The 20028-nt window shown below is 42.2% G+C and overlaps 1 protein-coding gene across 3 annotated transcripts in view; it reads right to left on the reverse strand.

Annotated features, from left to right (window-relative positions):
• Positions 1–653: 653 nt before the first annotated feature.
• Positions 654–20028, reverse strand: part of PPM1H (protein phosphatase, Mg2+/Mn2+ dependent 1H) — a 232889-nt gene continuing 213514 nt past the window's right edge. For all 3 annotated transcript variants that reach the window (XM_045032965.1, XM_045032956.1, XM_045032973.1), the window contains exons 9-10: positions 15224–15375; positions 654–6188 (exon numbers count right to left, since the gene is read on the reverse strand). In XM_045032965.1, the coding sequence (XP_044888900.1) occupies positions 6041–6188; positions 15224–15375 (300 nt within the window). In that variant the 3' untranslated portion in view covers positions 654–6040. The remainder of the gene's footprint in view (positions 6189–15223; positions 15376–20028) is intronic.

Consider the following 20028-nt stretch of genomic DNA (forward strand, 5'->3'; position numbering starts at 1 on the left):
CGCTGGCCAGGCTTTTGACCAGGACAAGATGCTATAGTTCTGGATTCCTAGGCTGGGGAAATGGAGGGAAACTGGCTGAAACCTTTATTGTTCATTCATAAGTGGCTAGTGAAATCATTCATGTAATGCAGCTGGGTGTGTCTCTGCTTGCGTATGGCTGTGTAGGTGCAAGTCCTGGAGAGGATTGCAGCTTGTCACAGCATCACAGTGAGTGAGAGAGTCCAGGCTGGTGAGACAGAGGGCTCAGTGGTACCCAGTTCCAGGTTGCTCCCCTGGAGAAGTACATCTCACTTTTCAAAAGTCACTTCACATCTAATTTTCATATTCACTTGCTACCATTTTGCATTTGCCATAAACTGAGTTGATGATTGAGCACTTTGCAGGATCATCCACTCTGTCAGGCTGTGGCCCACTGACCACGACTTAGAGGTCCATTGAGGCTGAGAGACCAGATTGTCTCTCATAGAAGCCGGTGACCATGCCCTTGCTTCACAAGAGCTCCCTAAATTCCATTGAGATGTGAGACTATTTGGCAGTGAATCATCCCATCTCTTGTAAGACACAGCATGTTAACAATAGTCATTACTAGCCAATCATCAACTTCACAGTAAAGGAATTTGGGACAGTAATCTCCATGACAATGACAATCAAAATAAAGTGTTTATATATATATATATATATAATTTATTTTTTATTTTAAAACTTCTCTGTGCATACATTTCTTCAGCATCCTCATTTTTTTCATTGCACTTAAAAGTTTCAAAAAAACCCACAAAATATATCCCTTTACTAAACATTTTTTGTTCTCGGGTTACAAAAAAGGTAACATTTCACAGTCACAAAGCAAAAGTACATTGGTCCAAAACATCTTCATCCAACAGATTCTTCTTTGTTTGGGCTATACAAAGTTTAGACAATCAAACATTCCTCAAAATATGCTAATGACGGAAAGTGGCGGCTACCGAATGTAAAACACAAAAAAAGTAGTAAAAGAAAGTACCCATGGAAGAACAAAAAAGGTGGAGGTTGACAAGGGAGCCTCCTTCAAGTACATCACAGGTAGAAAACAGCAGCACAGTTACAGCATTTTTGGTCACTGTCTATATGATAGCCACATTAATATATCTACATCTAAGAGCCAGATAGAACAAAAAGGTTATTTACACATCTAGAATGTCATGAAAACAAAATTACCAGAGTCTGGAATTCATGTTAGATACAAGCCATGATGTCACATGTGCAAAAAAAGGCAAGAACAAATATGACAGAGTTGGCTGGGTTGCGTAGTGTCCTTTAAAACCAAGTCTATGTACAAGTACAGTTCAAAGCCAAGACCCGTCCAGATATTGTAAGTGTTGTGCTTCAAATCAGCATGGAGACAGGACATAGCTACTACAGTAATTCAGAGACCTCTTTAGTTGCACTTGATCATGTAAATAATTTCTTGCCAGTCCCAAGGCCTAAAAACCACTTTTACTTTACAGTCAGCCTTGTTGCTTTTCAATTTGTTTTATTAGGAAATTTCTCTCTTTTCTGGTGCAGGGGCTATTGACAATCAGCTCTCTCAGGTGGTATGATTATGTATTCACTCAGAGAATGTAACTCCGTTGGTTACCTAAAGAGACGTGATAGAAATGAAATATCTAGGCTTTCCATTAAATTAAGCAAGAGAAAATTTTGGCCACATAGGCAGGAGAAAGTTTGAGAGGCAGCTGTATTAGCATATGGAATAGTATTCAAAGAAGAACAGAGGAAGTCATTTTGCTTGGGATGTTTAAAATAAGACTGGAGCAAGCACTTGGGGAAAAAAAAAGCTTTAGGGAGTTATTCAGTATTTGCAGAAGAGATAGACTAGACGGTTTATTAGTCATTTTCCATATATAATTTCTATTAGTCTATGATTTGATGACTTGCCTGATTTTGTAAATAGTACTGCTTGATTGGAGGGGGATAGCATTGTGAAGCAGCATTATTGATCGGCACAGCAGGATTATTACCATAGCTGATCATTCTTAGGCAGTCCAATTCCTGCATATCAAATATCCTACCAGAGTGAGAGCGTTTTTGTGTGCAGAACCGTTATGGGCGCATGTGTGTATTGGGAGCGCAGGGACTGAGATTTGCTGTCCTAATGGAACGTGCCTTATTACCGAAGTAGTGTAGTGCCTTTAAGGCACAAAATGCTCTTGCTGGAAAATGGCATGCACACAACAGTGGTCATAGGTGGGAAGAAAATTTTCAAAGCTTTCTACTTGCCTTCAGAAATGTTTGCTGCTGTGACCCATAATATGCTGAAATCTACAAAGGGAAGCAAGAGTCTGTGATAAAACGAGATGTACTTGAATCTCTTTTCAATAATTCTCCCCCCGTCCCCAAATATTCCCCCGCCTCCTAAAAGCATCACTTTTTGGAGAAAAGTATGGAATGCTACACAGAGGTGGTAGGAAGGTATTTATACTGAGGTGTAGGTAAAAGCCAGGCTACGACAGTATTGTATCAGAGGGAATTATACTGGGCAGACATTTCTAATGAGGAAAGCATGTGCATGTCTAAGAGGTTTTGAATGAAAAGCAAAACAAAAAACACCAGCACAATTGCAGTAAACTTATGTTTGACTGGGAAGCTTTTTATTAAACTAGAACATCTTTGGAGCTCATTAAAACAAGGACTTGACTGCAATTCAGTTTCCACAGAATTCAAGAGTCTCTGTTTTCTTTCTCAGTGTTCTGAGTGACGTGCTTTTGGCCTTTCCAGGAAGTGCTCTGGAAGCCAACCCCATGATCTGAGGCGCTAGCTGCAAAGGGATGAGGTGAAATTCTGAATGAAAAAACAAGGAAACCTACTGAGCTCAATTCACAAAGCAATAGCAATGCTGGGAAGATTTTGCTAAGAGTCATTTTGCTACTTTTGATTTATGCACCTTACTGTTGGTGCCAAACACGTTTAAGGTTACTTTTTAAAAGGTTGTTAAATGGGAAGGTATATTTTCCATTGCAGTTTAAGGACAGTAATATTCTAAATCTTGCTGTAATGCAGAGTCACAAATTGCACTGCTGATGAATGAGTTTCAATTAAAAGATCTTTCTTCTTCCTGTCTTCTGAATGATGGCAGCTGTAGACACCATGTTTCTAACTAAAATCAAGGATAACACACTGGCATTGGATTTGTATCAATCAGGCTCATAGCGGGTACCATAGGCATTATCGTGAGATGTACCATTGCTCCCTCCTGTTAGTACCGCTCAAAAGGATTTGCCATTGTTTCCCTCCTGATTTAAGTGAACTGAATCACTGAGGACTACGCAAAACCCATGAAAAAGTACACGGATAAGTTTACTAGGCCAAACAAAGAAAAAATAAATAGGTGCATGAGGAAAAGCTCTTGCTTGAACTATAAAACATATGAGAGATTATGTGGAAAATGTTCTAGACTCAGTGAGATTTCAAATCTGCATCTCTCTTTCCATTTGCATAAAGAAAAAGGGCTAAGGGCAGAAAAGGTAAAGCATAGCAATACATAAGCAGATATGCTGCTGTTTTAGGCTCTGGATTGTGAAACAGCTGTGTTTTCTGCAGTGCTCTCACATGCAGGCACTGTGGAATCCATGGAACAGTTTGCAGGCTACAGTCATACACTTGGGGCATGTTTGAGCCAAATTATCCACTCAGCACTGCCTCATTTCAGCTTGGAACTCCTGCTTGCCAGTGACAGGGAGGGGCTTTTAAGTCTGGTGCACTGGGATTGTTGTACTTGCACATCAAGGTGGCATAGCAGCCCTTGTAGTGCCATGGAATGAACTAAACACCTGTTGAGCTTCACTGAAAACACACGGTACCTTGTTTATGTAGCACATAATAAATTACTCAGTTGGAAGGCTCCAGGCCTCTCCTATTCAGAAGAAAATGTGACCACCTCAAGGAATGCAGAGGACACGGCCTCCGCTTGTTAAAGCTGGCACTTTCTCCTTTGGGACAAACTTACCATTTGTGAGGTGTCTAGTTAGCACTCCCATATTTCTATGATTATGTCAACTGCGTTTCTCCTAGCTAGGCAAATTTATTTACAAACCGGCATCAGCAGCTCAGCAGTACACAGTTAGGGGGCTCGCTAGACATGAGGACCCATCTATCTGTTAGCAGATTCTGCAAAAAGGACTGACATTGCTGGCAGTGAAGACCAGTAACTGCAGCTATGTCTGCATTGCAATCCCAGCTGTGCTTTGCAGTTTGTGGAGCCATAACCATCTAGCTAGCCCAGGTCCCAATAACAGTGAAGCTGCAGCAGTGTGGGTGTCAGCACAGGCTGTCCAAGCTCCCCGGGACCTCTGGGCACACCCTGGCATTGCTAGCCCACGCTGAAGCTCACTGCTGCTTTGAGCCAGATTAGTTAGATTAAGGCTAGTGCAGATATGGCTACATGAGCTGCAAATCACACCTCCAGTTACTGCACTACACTGGCTATGTCTACATTGCATTTTGCCTGAATGGTTTCCTGTTGCACTGTTGCTTCTACGCTGGTATCTTATTTAGAGAGATTTTTCTTAACATCAAGTGAGTACAACTGGCAGAGGAGACCAGGCAAGCCAAGGACTTCCACTAACATGTTAATCCTCTACCGCTGGTATCAGAAGGTGCACAGTTATGAGTGAGTTGCCACCTTCTGATGATGGGGGCAGGCAGAGGGCTTTTATGGTGAATAATAAGGGAGACAGAAGTGAAAGGGTTTTCAATAAGGTTGCTATCTGTGTTTCTGGGTTAATAACGAGAACAATAACATTTACCATAGACACCCAAACTCAGAAGACAAAATACATTTACTGAACACTGATCGCTAAGCTGTATGTCCAGTGATCTTTTCAACAGGATGCATGATAAAGTACACAGAACCAGCCAAAGAATGTAAATCCTAGGTTCCAAAAGGTACGTCTACCCTCCAGCTAGGAGCAAGCCTCCCAGCCTGGGCAGATGGACTCAAGCTAGAGGGCTAAAAATAGGAATGTGGACATTGTGGCTCAGGCTGGAGCTCAGCCTCTCAAGCCCACAGACCTCTTAGACTTGAGAGCCCAAGCTCCAGCCTGAGCTGAAATGTCTATGCTGCTAGTTTTAGCGCACTAGCTCGAGCCCCGCTAACACGAGTCAGTCTACCTGAGCTGCAGGGTAGCCCTACCCAAAGAAACCTTGGCTTCCAGAGGAACTCTGCATCAAGTAAAGATCTGGTACGTCATGGTTACACATCAAAGGAAATCTTGACAAACAATTCCTGTTGCAAGATTTATTCTTGTACCAACACAATGTGCCCTACTCGCCAAGGCAATTTTTGCAGATGGCTTGGCTGTGGTGGGTTAGACCAAGTCACAAGGACAGTCTTGGTTTTGCCACCAAAACATGTGAAATAAGGAGCTGTAAAGTCTCCAGAGTGTTCTGAAGGGGGTTTAAGTGGGAAAAATGAGAACTCAATCATATGTGTGCAATTTTTGGAAGTTCTTCATGGAAAAAGAATGACAATTACTCGTAATGACCAATAACATCAAGTGTCAGCTCAAGTTTTAACTTTTTTTGTTTTTTGTTGTTTTGTTTTTTAAATGACCCATCCCAAGTCCATAACTTCAGTCATCTTGGGGCTGCTGAGAGCCTCACTGGCTTTCAATCCCTGTTTCTATTTTCAAAACTGAAAATAATCTTTTTCAGTTTACCATGTGGCTTGAAACAGCCAAGTCCAGTTTCAGGTCACAATGGGGTCCTCACATGGAGGAACAATACAGGGAACCATCAATCCATAATATATTAGCAGCATTTAAGTTCCATTCCTGTTAAGCACCAAAAACCATTAATATAGGGAAGCTGTAACCTTAAGAGATACCTTTAATCGTGTACAGTATATGTGCAGAGCCCTACCTTTTGGGCAGAAACCTCACCTTCCAGCATGAGTTTAGATTAAATTACATCAATCAGAACTGTCCTGGTCAGATCTGAACATCATGTCTTTTCAAAGGCTCTTCCTAAAAAGACCACCCTCCCATTATCATTGTCGGTGCTACTTTCATGACAAGTTGTTTCCATGTATTAAAGGAATGACATAGACAGAAATGTCATCTCCTGAGCCCAGTCTGTCATTGGATATTCTCCAGCCCCTGTCCTTCAGCACTCCCCTGGCTCGCATCACCAGGTCCTGAGCTGCTAACGTGTATCTGTGGAGGAGGAGGAACACAGTTACATTGCAGAAATAGAGCATGCAGAGATCACGGTTGCTAGTATTACGAAGAATTTGTTTTCACAGCTCATGAGATTTACATTTGTGAAATACAAAGACAAGCTGTCAGATCTGTTCATCAGCAATCAAAGAACAAGTGTTGACTACTAGTAAAAATTATTTAGCACCTGAGGATCTCTAAGCATTTTACAAATTTTAAAGCATTAGGCCAAGTTTTTCACAAGCGACTAGTGATTTTGGGTGCCCAACTTGAGACACCTTAAGGTCGCCCAATTTGCAGAAAGTGCTGAACATCCCTCAGAAAATTAGGCCTTTGTAAGGGGTCTTATATGGAGCACCTCAAAAAATCACTAAACCCCTTTTGAAAACCTTGACTTTCAGTGTCAAACACCTCTTTAAAGAAGGTTAAATAGTAGTATTTTCACTTCACAGATTGATACACTATGGCAAAGAGGGTGAGCACGACGCATAGTGAGTTGGTTACAAAGCCAAAAATAAAATCCAGGAACTCCCTGATCTTTACTTCAATTTATACCTTACATCAAAAGGATGAATTGTCAGTTTCCACTGAAACAGTATCCTATTTTGAAACCATTAATTATTTTAAAACTGACAAAATACATAGAGGTTATATAGTCAGATTAATGATATCAGCAATCTCTTCAGATTCACAAATTCAGTGAAGACCGTTCCAAAGTGAGCTGTTAGGTGCTTACTGTATTGGAAATATTTGCTAGCTATTTCATTAAGTTACAAAACTGTGAAACAGAGCAGCACTCCATTGAGCTGAGCTGCATTGTATTTATTGCAGATATTTGTCGTCCCCCAGCTTCATGAAGAATATCCCACATAATCCTAGTTGCATTAGCTGGATCCACACTTCCATGACAATGTACATTTTCACCCATCACAAGGCTATCTCAAAGCTGATAATATTTGTCATCCCTGTTTCCCCAGCGCCTGTCTGCTTCTGCCTGGAAAGGGGCAGCAGGATGGGTGTGCGTGTTTTGGGGGTGGGAAGGTATCCAGGGGTTATATAATAAAATCAGCACCAAACACTGACCCAAATATACAGGGAATAGGAACCAAGGACTCCGGCATCACGGCAAACCCCACAGACGTCAGGTACGTCGCCGCACCAACTGTGAGGGATCACTTCCTAGAAACAACACAAAGTACAAGGGACAAGGCCCCAAACCAGTTCTAAGGGCAGCACTCCAGGGAAACCTTTTGGGGAAGTGACCTGCACCAGAACTCATCTAAGGACAAAGAGCAGACACTTCAAATGATCATAAATGGCAGGGCGCTCATTACGCAAGAGATGGTTGCTACAGGGTTGGAGGTTAGAATAAGCTGAGAATGCATTATTTAATGGCACAAAGCTTGAATCAGAAAAGATTGTATGTAACTGGCGAAGATGAATACTCAAGAAACAGCATGACAGTGGTCATTATTACTGTTTTTCATTTTAACATGTGTTGGTATCTCAGCCCTCCAGGAAATATTATGACACACTACACAAAGAATCAGCAGTTGGAAGGGATTTTTAAAATACAATGTAAACTTCACTGCATGGTAAACGGAGATTGAAAATCGGAATGTAAAGGAAGGATCAATGTCAAATGCAAATAACGGATTAAAAGCAGAGTACGGTGTGTTTTGGCGATGCAGTGAGAAACTGGTAAGATTTTCTAGGCCTCACTAGTTTTAACAAGAGATTTCCTCTCTGTGATAAGAAAGGGGCCTAAGGGTCACTTTACACAAGTGAAGAGGCAATGAAATAGGCACAAACTCTCTCTTAGACACACACACACACACGCTGCAGTTGCCAAGGTCTGTTCTATAGTAAAGACCCTGAAGAACAGGGAGAGGAGATAACAAGAAGCACTGACCCTATTGCCCTAATACAAAGAAATACACATTCATATGCCTCAGCTTCCATATACCAACATGCAATGCGAGGCTAAAGGACAAATAAATTCCACACGGCACACCCAGAGTTTGTATCAGACACGCGGTGAATAAAAACAATCAACGAGAGCTGCAGCTAAGAGCATATTTTCAAGGATTTCTCAATTTCTGTCAGAATTTAGGAGAAGAAAACGCCAGCAAGCCAGTGAAAGGGAAAGTTTGTCTTTCACCTGTTCCTAATTTACAAGGGCTTCCCATAATTCAACACCACAAAGGAGTCACTATTGCTTTTAAGCTGCTGTATAAAAGCTGAAGGGCTTTCCTGTTCTGAAATGACAAGATTACAAAAGCCTTCAGTAAGCCAGAGATTCTCACACAGACAGAATATGAAATACACAAGAAAACGAGGATGTTGAAGCTAAGAAAAGAGAGTAGGTAAAGACAGTAAAGAGGGAACATATTCCTCCTCCAATGCAGAGTTGAATTAGAGCACTGCTGTTCAGCTGGGCATCAGAGGAAACGGGGTGAGTTTCTGGCACTTGGAGATGAATAGCAGCAGCAGTCCATTATTGAATGCTTTATCCACTAATGCTGTGAACTTGGGATTGAACTGTCAAGACAGCATTAGATAACTGCTGAAGTAGTCTTACAGTATGTCTTCCCAATGACGAGCCGCACCGGATTGCAACTTTTGTGATTTGAGAGTATTTTTTTCCCTCCCGCTGAAGCTTTCAGTATTGATCAGCAGAGTACTGCAAAGAGAAATGGCTGCAGTGGGGGAAATATACTCTTGGCAGACTGTATGGCCTGTTTGGGCTGCTTCCCAGCCTCCCAAGCACAAAGGAGGTAGAGTGACTCCCCAGAACCTCCTACCTATCACCACAGCCTGAGAGCAGGTACAGGACATGGGGAAAGGTGAGAAGGAAAGATTTCTGAAGTAGCAATCAGGGAGCACAGCTGCAATGCCTGAGCTGTATCAGCCTCATACGAGGAAACAGCATGATATTGATGCTCCTTCATTGTCTTCTTCATTTACGCTTTTCACCGCTCCCTATGTATGGACCACACTTCCTGAGTTGATCTGCAAGGCCTCCTTCCACTCATCATTCATGTTCCCCTTTAAGGCCCATTCCTACCACAATACCTACAAGAAATTAGCCAGCTAGGATGTCCATTTTGTGTAAATATTAACCCCCCACCTTTCTTACTCCATCATGCCACTGGTTAGCTCGCACTGGGAAACCACAAAGTGATCAGCCCTCCCTACTGTCTTGTTACTTCATGTCTCATTGTGTAAACTCCTTGGGGCAGGGATCATGTCATCTGTTTTGGGGAGATGCAGAGCATCAGCTATAACATGTAATAATCCTGAAGTGTAGTCTTATGTCTCATTCTGTCTTCTGTTGTTTCTCTTTTCCTTCCCTTTTGCCACATAAGGGCTTTCCCATCATCACTCCACTGTGTTTAAAATTAGGAACACTGTTGTGTAATTTCACTTGCACAGCAAGTCGGAGGACAGCAGAATATCAGCAGGTTTATATTTACATATAGGAGGTGACCTCTGTTAGAGCCCAGCGGCCTATATTACAGTGGGATCAGGATGAAGACACTGTGCTAATGCTCTAATGGACACTTGAAATAAAAAATGAAGCCTTCATATTCAGATGATGACCACAATGACAGGTACCACATGACAATGCAAAACTTCTGCAGTTTATCTCATGAATCAACCGCACTTTCCATGTGATTGCACCGCCATAGTTTTTAAAAAGAGGAGATAGAACCAAAACCTCATATCAAACTATGCTTGAAACAGGAAAGCTTGGATTTGAAATTCACAGGAGGTTCCATTTTTGTAATGGGATGAACTAGAACCTGAACCTGAATACTGCTTCATTCTAGGAAGAGTACATATAGGTATTTTGCAGTTTGGGCCCATCTTTAGGATTCAACAAAGAATTATGCATTTATATAGATAACAGACATCCAGAGTTCCAATACTAAGAATTAACAAACTATCAAAAACCCCAAGAGTTTTGGAAGGGATGTAAACCGTCATGTGTCAGAGCATAAGCCAACCTCTAATTAATGGGTGTTAGTAAGAAACCATTCCTGCGGACAGATGATTCCATAACTGCTTACTCTAGTGTTTCTTGCATCTTCCTCTAAAGTTACTGTTGGAAACTGGGCTAGATGGACCACTAATCTGACCCAACATGGAGATTCTTATTATGACCACAATGTGGAAGGTATTACAGGATCCATACAATTTCTCCCATGGGTCATTTCCACATTCCCAGTCATTTAAAAATTCAAGTTGATTAATTTACCGTAGGATGTGTTACTAAACTTATCAAATAACTTGGAGTTTTGCTGGACAACATTATTTTAAACATATTTGCAAAGTGATCAATACGTAAGATCTCTCCTTAACTGACTACTCCGAAGAATAGGACACTGTTTCATAGTCAGGACTGCTATACAATCATGAATCCATTAGCTATACTTCATTTGGACTACTGTGAGGTAATTAGGTAAAATCTTTTACACAGTATTTTAAACCCTTTAAATATTCTTTATAACCAAGCAACAAGAGCAATTCTGCAAGGTAATTTTCATAAATATCATTGTAAGCCATATGAAAGACTGTTTTAATTACTTCTTGCAAGCTGGCATGAAAAATGCCTTGCCACTATTATTTATAAGTCCCTAAATGATCTGGCACAAAATTACTTAAAAGAACAAATTAACATTCACTTCAGATGTCCATTCATAGAACACCAGGTCAAACACTAATAAATGTGTTTGTTCTGAGACTTAAGTAAAGAAGGGCCTGGATTCTGGTGTGACTTACACTGGACTAGATCAGGAATAACCTCACTAAATTTAATGGCATTAAACCAATGTTAGATGGATCAGAATGAGACCCAGAAAATCTGCTTTTCCTCTTAGGATTCCTAATCTTTTGTATACTGTATAATAATCTCTACTAATTAGTTCAGCTAACTCATTGGTGACATTTAACATAGAATCTTCATTCTTAATGCAAGAAATGTGTGGCAAAGCTACCTCATTATCTGCCTTTATATCCCACTTCAAAACTCTCCTTTGTCATGATAACCAGAAAAAACTTTATTGTGATTAGGCTGCTGGCATGCACAGACCAATGCCTACCATGCAGACCAATTGTGTTTCATGGTTTCCTTGTACTCCCCCAACTGTCTAATCCATTATCTGGTGTATCTTGTCTTGTATTTAGAGCGTAAGCCCCTTGATACAGGGACTGTCCCCATTTTTGTTCTGATTTTGTACAGCACGTATCACAATGGGGTGCAGATCTATGAGTAGGGCCCCCAGGCACTGCGATAATAAAAATAAAGTTAACTTCTGAACAATTGAAAGATTAGACCTATTGTAAATGGCTAGCTGCTGAATAGGTAGGCACCATTATTTGTATTGTGGTAGCAGACCCCACAGAGATCAAGGCCCTGTTCGCCTGGCTGCTGTACACTAATGTAGCAGGAGATGGTCTCTGCCCAGAATCTAAATAGATAAGGCCGGCAGAGTGGGAGGAAGGGAGTATTATCACCCCCATTTCACACATAGGGGACAGAGGCACAGAGAGATGAAGTGATCTGCCCAAGTTCACACAGGAAGTCTGTGGCAGAGCCAGGAATTAAATAGGATCTCAGTGCAGTGACTACTTTCAGGACCATGCTTCCTCTCCACTGTTAATTTACAATAAGCTATTCATGATTCTGGGTATGTGTATGTCCTTGGATAGTGTTGCTGATCTCAGCTCGGATAAACTGAGATTCTCTGGATAAAGTTTTAAATATATTGTTTGATGACTCCCTCCCTCACATTAATCAGCCAGGTGAGGCACCTCAAAGTTCTGTTAGGTATTTTCTGACCATTCTTCCTCCACCATCGCCTAACACCCTAAGGATCCCTCTGTTCCTAACTGATTCCTGACTAGTTTCTCCTCCTCTTTCCACTACTTCCCTCACCGGAGCTTAGAGAAGTTCTGGGTCTGCTACTAACTGATGACAGGATTTCATTAGTATGTAACAAAAGTTTTGGGAAAGCTTGTTTAAATACAGATGGCAGCGGTGCCAAAACCAGGAAAATCAACAATCAAGCAACTTGTTTCTAAGCTGAACTCCACACAAAACCCAGCTCTCCATCCTCCCCCGGGCATATTCCTGCACTGTTGCAAGTAGAATCATGTCCTGAAAAGAGGAGAAAAATTACAGGAAAATTCTCTAGGATGGGGGATGGTCAACATTGCTCTCTGTCTGTCCACCGTGGAGCACTACTTCAGACTCAGATGTTCTCAACAGCAAGGGACTTTCTCAACAGCAAGGGACTTTCCCTGGGGTTCTCTATGCTTTTTGACTGGCTGAGTCACCCAGCTCACTTTAAGCTTTGCAGACAACTTCTTCTAACTGCTTGCTAAGGTAGTCCTTGCTACCCACCTGGAGACAACTGTGCCTCAGATTTTCCAAGAGAAAGTCATTGTGCCTAATAGGGAATGAATGGGGTGATTGTAGGCAGCTGCCCTGGGAGCTACAAGTGTTTGTCACAGAGTTTAAGGCCAGAAGAGACCACCAGTTCATCTAGTCTGACCTCCTGCATATTACAGGCAACTAAATACCACTCAGCCACCTCCACACCAAGGCCAACACCCAGAATTAGACCAAAATATTATAGCCCTAGGAAGACTAAACTATGGTGTGCCACAGGCAGAGAACAAGAGGGACTGAGGTGCACCAGTGGCCAAGGCCCCTGCAATGGCATGGAATTGATTAAGTGAGAAATATCCAGATGATCCTGGCAAGTGACCCAGGCCCCATGCTGCAGAAGAAGCCAATGCACATCCCCTCAAAGTCACTGCCAATCTGACACAGAGGGAAATTCCCTCTGTCACCCACCCAGCCTCTCTTCCTCCCAACCCAGGATGGTGGGCTGGATATCCACATGATCAGCTGTTGCCTCCATCATGGCTTTCAGATTCCTCCCATTGCAGTGGCAAGTTGGAGTCAGCACTCAGTAGTACTATGTGCACATACTAGCCATGAGCAAGAAGCAACCAAGATAAGAAGGGCAGCGCCAGGTTTTGTGGACAGTTCTTTTGAGACTCTCCCTTTTGGGGGGCAGGTGGGTGTGGCAGGTGTGCACCAGGGAGAGAGGAAGCAACAGCTGGGTCAATGAAGTCCCAGATTGGTGGGGAGGTTCAGAGATCCAGGAAGCAACCCCTCAAAAAACTTATTTATAGAAGAGACATACAGTCACTACAGTATATGGGGAGCCTTTTAGCACTTGGTTTGGCTGGTATTTACCTCTTTGGGAACACAGCAGGAGGAAGGGGGATGGATTTTCCCAATCCTGCTGGCACATCCCTAGACTTTGTTGTTGTTGTTTTATTTAAATGAAAGCACCATTTTGTGTCGGCTGTTCAGCATATACATATGCTGCTGCTGCTTCTCTTCTCTTGAGCAGGCTGTATGATGCCATAACCCTGGCCTCTCCTGCAAAACCTAGTATTTATTTATCTATCTATCTTAGCAGAGGGACTAATAAGCTGTAGGGAAGTCAAGCAGTCCAGGCTCTCTCATTTCTACCACATCTCTCTGAGAGAAGAGATTGTGAAGGTCAGAATGTCACAGCTGCAGCTTCACGCTAATCATCCATTCACCTGACAATCCAGCACTCGCAGGGAAATGCTATTTTACATTCCATGTTTGTAAGTGTCAGTATAAGAAAATACTGTTTGCAATTTTCTCTAGAATGGCTGTCACTTAAAAACCCAAGCGGGTGTCAGAGTGCCTTTGCCCACGGTTATCTTCCCCGTTTTCCCTGTGTGGTAGTACAGGGCTAAGACTGAAAAGATGATGATTCAGAAACAAACACATGAAGGATTTTCAGACTTGCTATATCCTCTTTCCCACACCAACTGCCATCGACAGACTAATGTAACTAGAGCTCTATGGATTTTTCCACACATTTTCATTTGGGTGCCGAAATATCCCAGATTTTGTGTCTGACACTAGGCTGCCCTCCCAGTTGACACAAGGGAAAAGGGAACAAAATGTTTAAAAAGCTCTTTTCTTGGGTGTATTAGAGTGGGAGTTTTCATAAAAGGAAAAATGCAACCCAGGAGAGAGGACGGCTCGGGAGAGAGGGATGGCTGCGCACAGAAACCACAGGGCCTGATTTTGGGAAGCAACAATGAGGCCCCTTCACTCTGATATTTTAATTCACAATAAAACAGACTGACCCACTTGCTCAAGGGAGAACATGTGACATTTAGCTCGTTGGGAATGTTGCTAGATAATAGGATGCTGGGAAGAGCAATGTTGACCAGGAAGAGGAGATAAAGCCAGGAAAATAGCAAATATTATTGATGAAACAGGCTGCAATCAAACTTTTCATCTCTTGTTCTCACTCAGCTTATTCAGCCGTTGGCACTCTGAGCATGTGCTATTGAAGACTGGTTTTAAGAACATAACATGACCCGTAAAGTGAATGCACAATGAGCAATGGTACGGGAGCCCCACATTAAAAAACCACATGTAGCCTCAATGCTCCTGCACCACATGACTGCACTGAGGAAAAGATGCTCAGAACCTGTAGGGGCAAGGTGGGCAAACTACCTTTCCTTCCAGCACTCCCTAGCAACAAAGCCTACTGGGTTGGTGCTGTGGCACTGCGGCTGCTAAATTCCTCAGGGGAAAGAGAAAGTTATTCTTCAGTGGGAAATAGCTTCCCAGAAGGAAATGATCAGCCAGACAAACAAATAGGCCATGTCCTTCACTGGGAGAAGCTGAGGTCTCCACACAGCTTTAGTGTGGTGGGAAAAATAGAACCATGCCAAGATATTGTACTGCCCAGCCTATCCCCATGCAGTCAGCAGGTTTTTAACACGTATTTGATAATTCCCACTTTGAGAGCCTCCAAGCTGCAAACTATCCGTAGAGATACAGAAGAACTTACAAGAGAAGGTTCATTCACTTCATATTACTCTCTCGAAACAAATGAGTTACAAAGCCCAGGCTTGCTGCAGCAGAGGAACTCTAACGGTCAGGTAAGAGCACAAACCTGTGGGGATCATCAGGGTCACAGTTTGGTAGGAAGTTTGTGACAGCTTCTGCCACTTCTTCATTTAATAATACATCCCAGAGTCCATCGGTAGCTAAGATCAGCACATCCTCTGGTCCGTGCTCATACTGCAGAAGATTGTAGACTCTCACCTACAACCACAAAACAAGAGATTCACTCACATGAAGGAGGAAATATTCCAATTCTTGTGAAAATCTGCTGATGCTGGTCTTGAGTTAGCAACTTCGACTTATGTAGTGCTGACAGCGGTGATCAAAGCAATCAAACCTATTCCTCTCCCTTCTCCTCTTGTGGCCATGCTCTGCATTTTGGCTATTCCCCATCATCAGGATAGCTGGTCAAATAAGAATTTAATAATTTATTTGATGAATTTTTAATAACTGTTTTCACTATTTGCCCAGAACTCATTAACTATACCCAATAAATTGCACATGTTCTGAAGTGCTTAGTGCATTGTATAAGGATTTGCTACCTAAGTCTTTTCTATAGCCCTGATCCACCAAAGAACTTAAGAATATGCTTAACTTTAAGCATGTGAGTGGCTCCATTGAAGTGAATGGATCATATTCTTAAGTGATTTGATGGACTGGGGCCAATTTAAGGAACCATATAAAATATCAGAGGAAAAGGTTCTGTCATACTAGGCTATTTCCCTAAAATGCCCATTGGTTTTGTTACTTAAGGCTGCAGTCATATAGCCAAGAACTGATCTGACTTCTCAATCTGGCCCCTGATGCTGAAGAATCTGACATCCTATGTTTAAAATGGCCTCCCGTAACCCCCTGCTTGACTGAGCTGTCTAAACCATGAAATCAGGGGGTTAACTGAGTCAGCACACGAACAAAGGTCAATGCAAGTTTTTCAAATGAGTCTTTTGTTGGATGCAAGTCTTCTTCCAGCCTGTCCTGCATTCCAACTGTCAAACCTCCTGCTCCTTTCATTCCCCAAACTAAAACTTGGAATCCTCGGGAACCACTCACAGAGCACTTTAATTACCCCAGCAATGACTGTAATTTGAAAGACATGTGACAACCTTGGCAAGGTAGACAAGAAGAAATGATGATCTGTAACAGAATTTGGGAACAGTGCACCTGGTCACACATGCTGCTTTATCCTTGTGCTTCAATAGCAGCATCGGTGTTCTACAAATTTGTTCGGACATGTACTTGGCACAGCTAGAAGACAAGGAGTTATTTTATTCTCTCTTGGTGCACTCTCTCGTTAGGAGCCAAGGAGCAGGAAATGCACATAAAATGCCTGGACCTTTCAATGTAATTGTGATTCTTATGGGATTGCAACCAGGATAGAAGAAACAATCATGTCGATCTCAGTGCTAATTCTCACCATTTTTTCCTTTTGCTCTAAAGGGAGAGCAAAAGGGTCATTTGTAAAATGTATTGATTCCTTTATTATTTAAGGTCTACCTGAGTGAGGACTCTTGAGATGAGCCCCCCTCCCAAAAAAAAGTCAACCTAAAACACTCCCATCTGTCTTTACCTCCTGATTCAAAATCTATCAAGAATACAACTCACAAAAGCAAATTTAGTCTATGGAGACTGAGTGTTACAGGTACACTTCTGTGCCAGTCCTAGGAGGATATGAGTGTTTGCAGCCCCCACACTAGAGAACCTTGGCTCTTTAGTGCAAAATGTAGCAGCTCATGCTTTTGTTTGTTGAGGTTAGCAGCTCAACTCCCAGTGTATTGGCCGAGATGATGGTCATCACACAAAAACACCTTTGGAAGTCAGATCTCTTGGATGTCAGCTACTTTTATACAGATACCAAGATACTTAAATGTTAATTATCCACTTAGCAGTGAGTCACTCAGAACAAAACATGTAAATCAGCAGATTTTTTTAAAATCCATCTCTGCTCCATCTCCCTCACCTAGATAAAGAAAGTTCAAATTAAAGTAACAGATCCTCTCCTGCTAGCGCTGGGGGAAAATGTTATCGGCCAGATCTTGCTCATACTGAAGTCAATAGCAGATCTCCCATTGACGTGTATGGAGCAAGATTGGAGCCTATGGCTGCTGCTTCAAGGCAATAGGATCCTGTCAAAACTATAGCTGATGCAGCAGATGAAGGACCCAAGATATATATTTCCACAGACTCTGGTGTACATTACTGAGAAGAGAGACTATTTTGAAATTCAGGTTTTGGGGAAATCTCAGGCAAAGACGATATGACTAATTTGGGAACTAGTGGCTATTTCTTATGAGGAAAGACTAAGCTTGACATGTTCAATCCTGAAAAGAGATGGCAAGGAGATGGATACTGACAGACACCTAATGATTCACAGTAGTTAAGTGGGATGGGCAATGGCGTGAACAAAGAACTGGCTATTTGACTGGTATGCAGTTCAAGGAAAATAATGTGAAGTTACGGAAGGAGATTGGGTTAGTTATCAGATGTGGCTCTCACCCAAAAAATGATCATCACATCTAGTTGCCTATTTACTGTAATGAAGTAGTCACCTTTATAAACTTTCCAAATCTTTGTAGATAGGTAGGATATTACAGTATTCATATTATTTCCTATATCAAGCAGAGGACATGTCTCAATGATGTCACCTGGCTGCAAAGTAAAGTATTTAAGGGTGGTCACAATATTTCTTTTTTCCTTCAGTTTTCTACAATATATCTACGGGTAGCTAGTGAGCACTAATAGAAATGAGTTAATTTAGAGCTGTTCATAGAATGACAGTATTTCAGAGGCAGGCTATCTTGCCCAGATGCATTCCCACTTAGCGTAGCTGTTCCAGTTCTCATTTTTAATACTATCGTCTTGTATTAGTTATTTGCGATTTTACAGTGGAGTAGCACGACACTAGCATTCTCATGTGGCATATGTACAGCATTATAGGCATTTTATGTGGCTGAGAGCTATTTATCAACTCCAGCTCACAAGCCATTTTCCCCAAACCCCTGAGCTACCCCCTGCATGCTGCCCTTCCTCAATAAGAATTCAGGAAATTCAGCAGATATGAGATTTAAATGATGTTACGCTGTGACACAAATCACTCAAACTTGCATGCGCTTCAAATGGATACAGAACTCTCTAGCTCACACAGACGTGGGTGGCTGGCTGGCCGGCCAGCCAGACCACCAGGCAATCTGGGCAAAAGCCATTTTCCCAATCCAGACGGACTCTCTGTATGACTTCCACTCCCTCTTACTTCCTAAACTCCCCCTGCTCCCTCTATGCATTTAGGAAACCCTCTGTCGACCTCCAATGGTCATCAGGAAGGATGGACAATTTGGGATCTACCTCATGGTTTGTCTTAATTAGCTCATACCGCAACTTCATATCTAAAAGTAGGAATGTTTAAAGCTAGCTACAAAGAAGCAGCGTCACTTCTGCACAGCCAGCCAGCAAGGAGAGGGCGGGTCAAGATGTATTACACCATGACTGGGGTCTTCAGACCTCTGCTAAGGTTTAGCAGTGGATGCTCTGTGCTACAGCTCACAGTTATGCACTCTCTCTATCTGGATATGGATTGTGCATTCCGTTATTCAGCAACACTCTTAATGTGTGTGGAGGAAATACTCCATCACCAAATCCTGGATCGGTGATACAAAGGATGGGTCAGGTTTGTGTTTACATCTCAACAGGACCTACCATACATACATAATCCCAACTATACATATAAAATGATGGGATCTAAATTAGCTGTTACCATTCAAGAAAGATCTTGGCGTCATCATGGATAGTAATCAGAAAACATCCACTCAATGTGCAGTGGCAGTCAAAAAAGCGAACAGAACGTTGGTAATCATTAAGAAAGGGATAGATAAGACAGAAAATATCCTCTTTATATTGCCTCTTTATAAAACCATGGTTTGCCCACATCTTGAAGACTGCATGCAGATGTGGTCTCAAAAAAGATATACTTAATTGGAAAAGGTTCAGAAAAGGGCAACAAAAATGATTAGGGGCATGGAATAGCTTCCATTTGAGGAGAGATTAATAAGACTGGGACTTTTCAGTTTGGAAAAGAGACAACTGAAGGGGGATATGATAAAATCATGACTGGTGTGGAGAAAGTAATAAAGAAATGTTATTTATTCCTTTTCATAAAACAAGAACTAGGGGTCATCAAATGAAATTAATAGGAAGCAGGTTTAAAACAAACAAAAGGAAGTATTTCTTCACACAGCGCACAGTCAACCTCTGGAACTCTTTGCCAGAGGATGTTGTGAAGGCCAAGACTATAACAGGGTTCTAAAAAGAACTAGATAAATTAATGAAGGCTAGGTCCATCAATGGCTATTAGCCAGGATGGGCAGGGATGGGGTCCCTAACCTCTGTTTGCCAGAAGCTGGGAATGGGCGACAGGGGCTGGATCACCTGATGATTACCTGTTCTGTTCATTCCCTCTGGGGCACCTGGCATTGGCCACTGTTGGAAGACAGGATACTGGGCTAGATGGACCATTGGTCTAACCCAGTATGGCCGTTCTTATGCACTCACCTGCAAAAGGCTATACTTGGCTTGTGAAAGAGCCACACCTGATGTGGTATCCTATTCATGTTCTTAAGCAAGCCAGCCAACTCTGGCTTGAAAACTACCCGTAGCAAACTGACACGTGAGCCTGCAGTCACCTGAGACGCTCCTGAACCAGCCTGGCCCAGTGGAATTCAAGCCAAGAGGGGTAACACTCTATATTCAGCTTCAGCTGCCTTTACTATCCATCAGCACAGCTACTTCAATAAATTAAATCCTTTCCTAATTGTATTGTTCCTTGTACGTGCAGCGTCATCCAATGCAGTTTCATTGGCAAAC

Source organism: Mauremys mutica, chromosome 1 (genome assembly GCF_020497125.1).
Source record: "Mauremys mutica isolate MM-2020 ecotype Southern chromosome 1, ASM2049712v1, whole genome shotgun sequence".
In the NCBI taxonomy this organism is placed as follows: Eukaryota; Metazoa; Chordata; order Testudines; family Geoemydidae; genus Mauremys; species Mauremys mutica.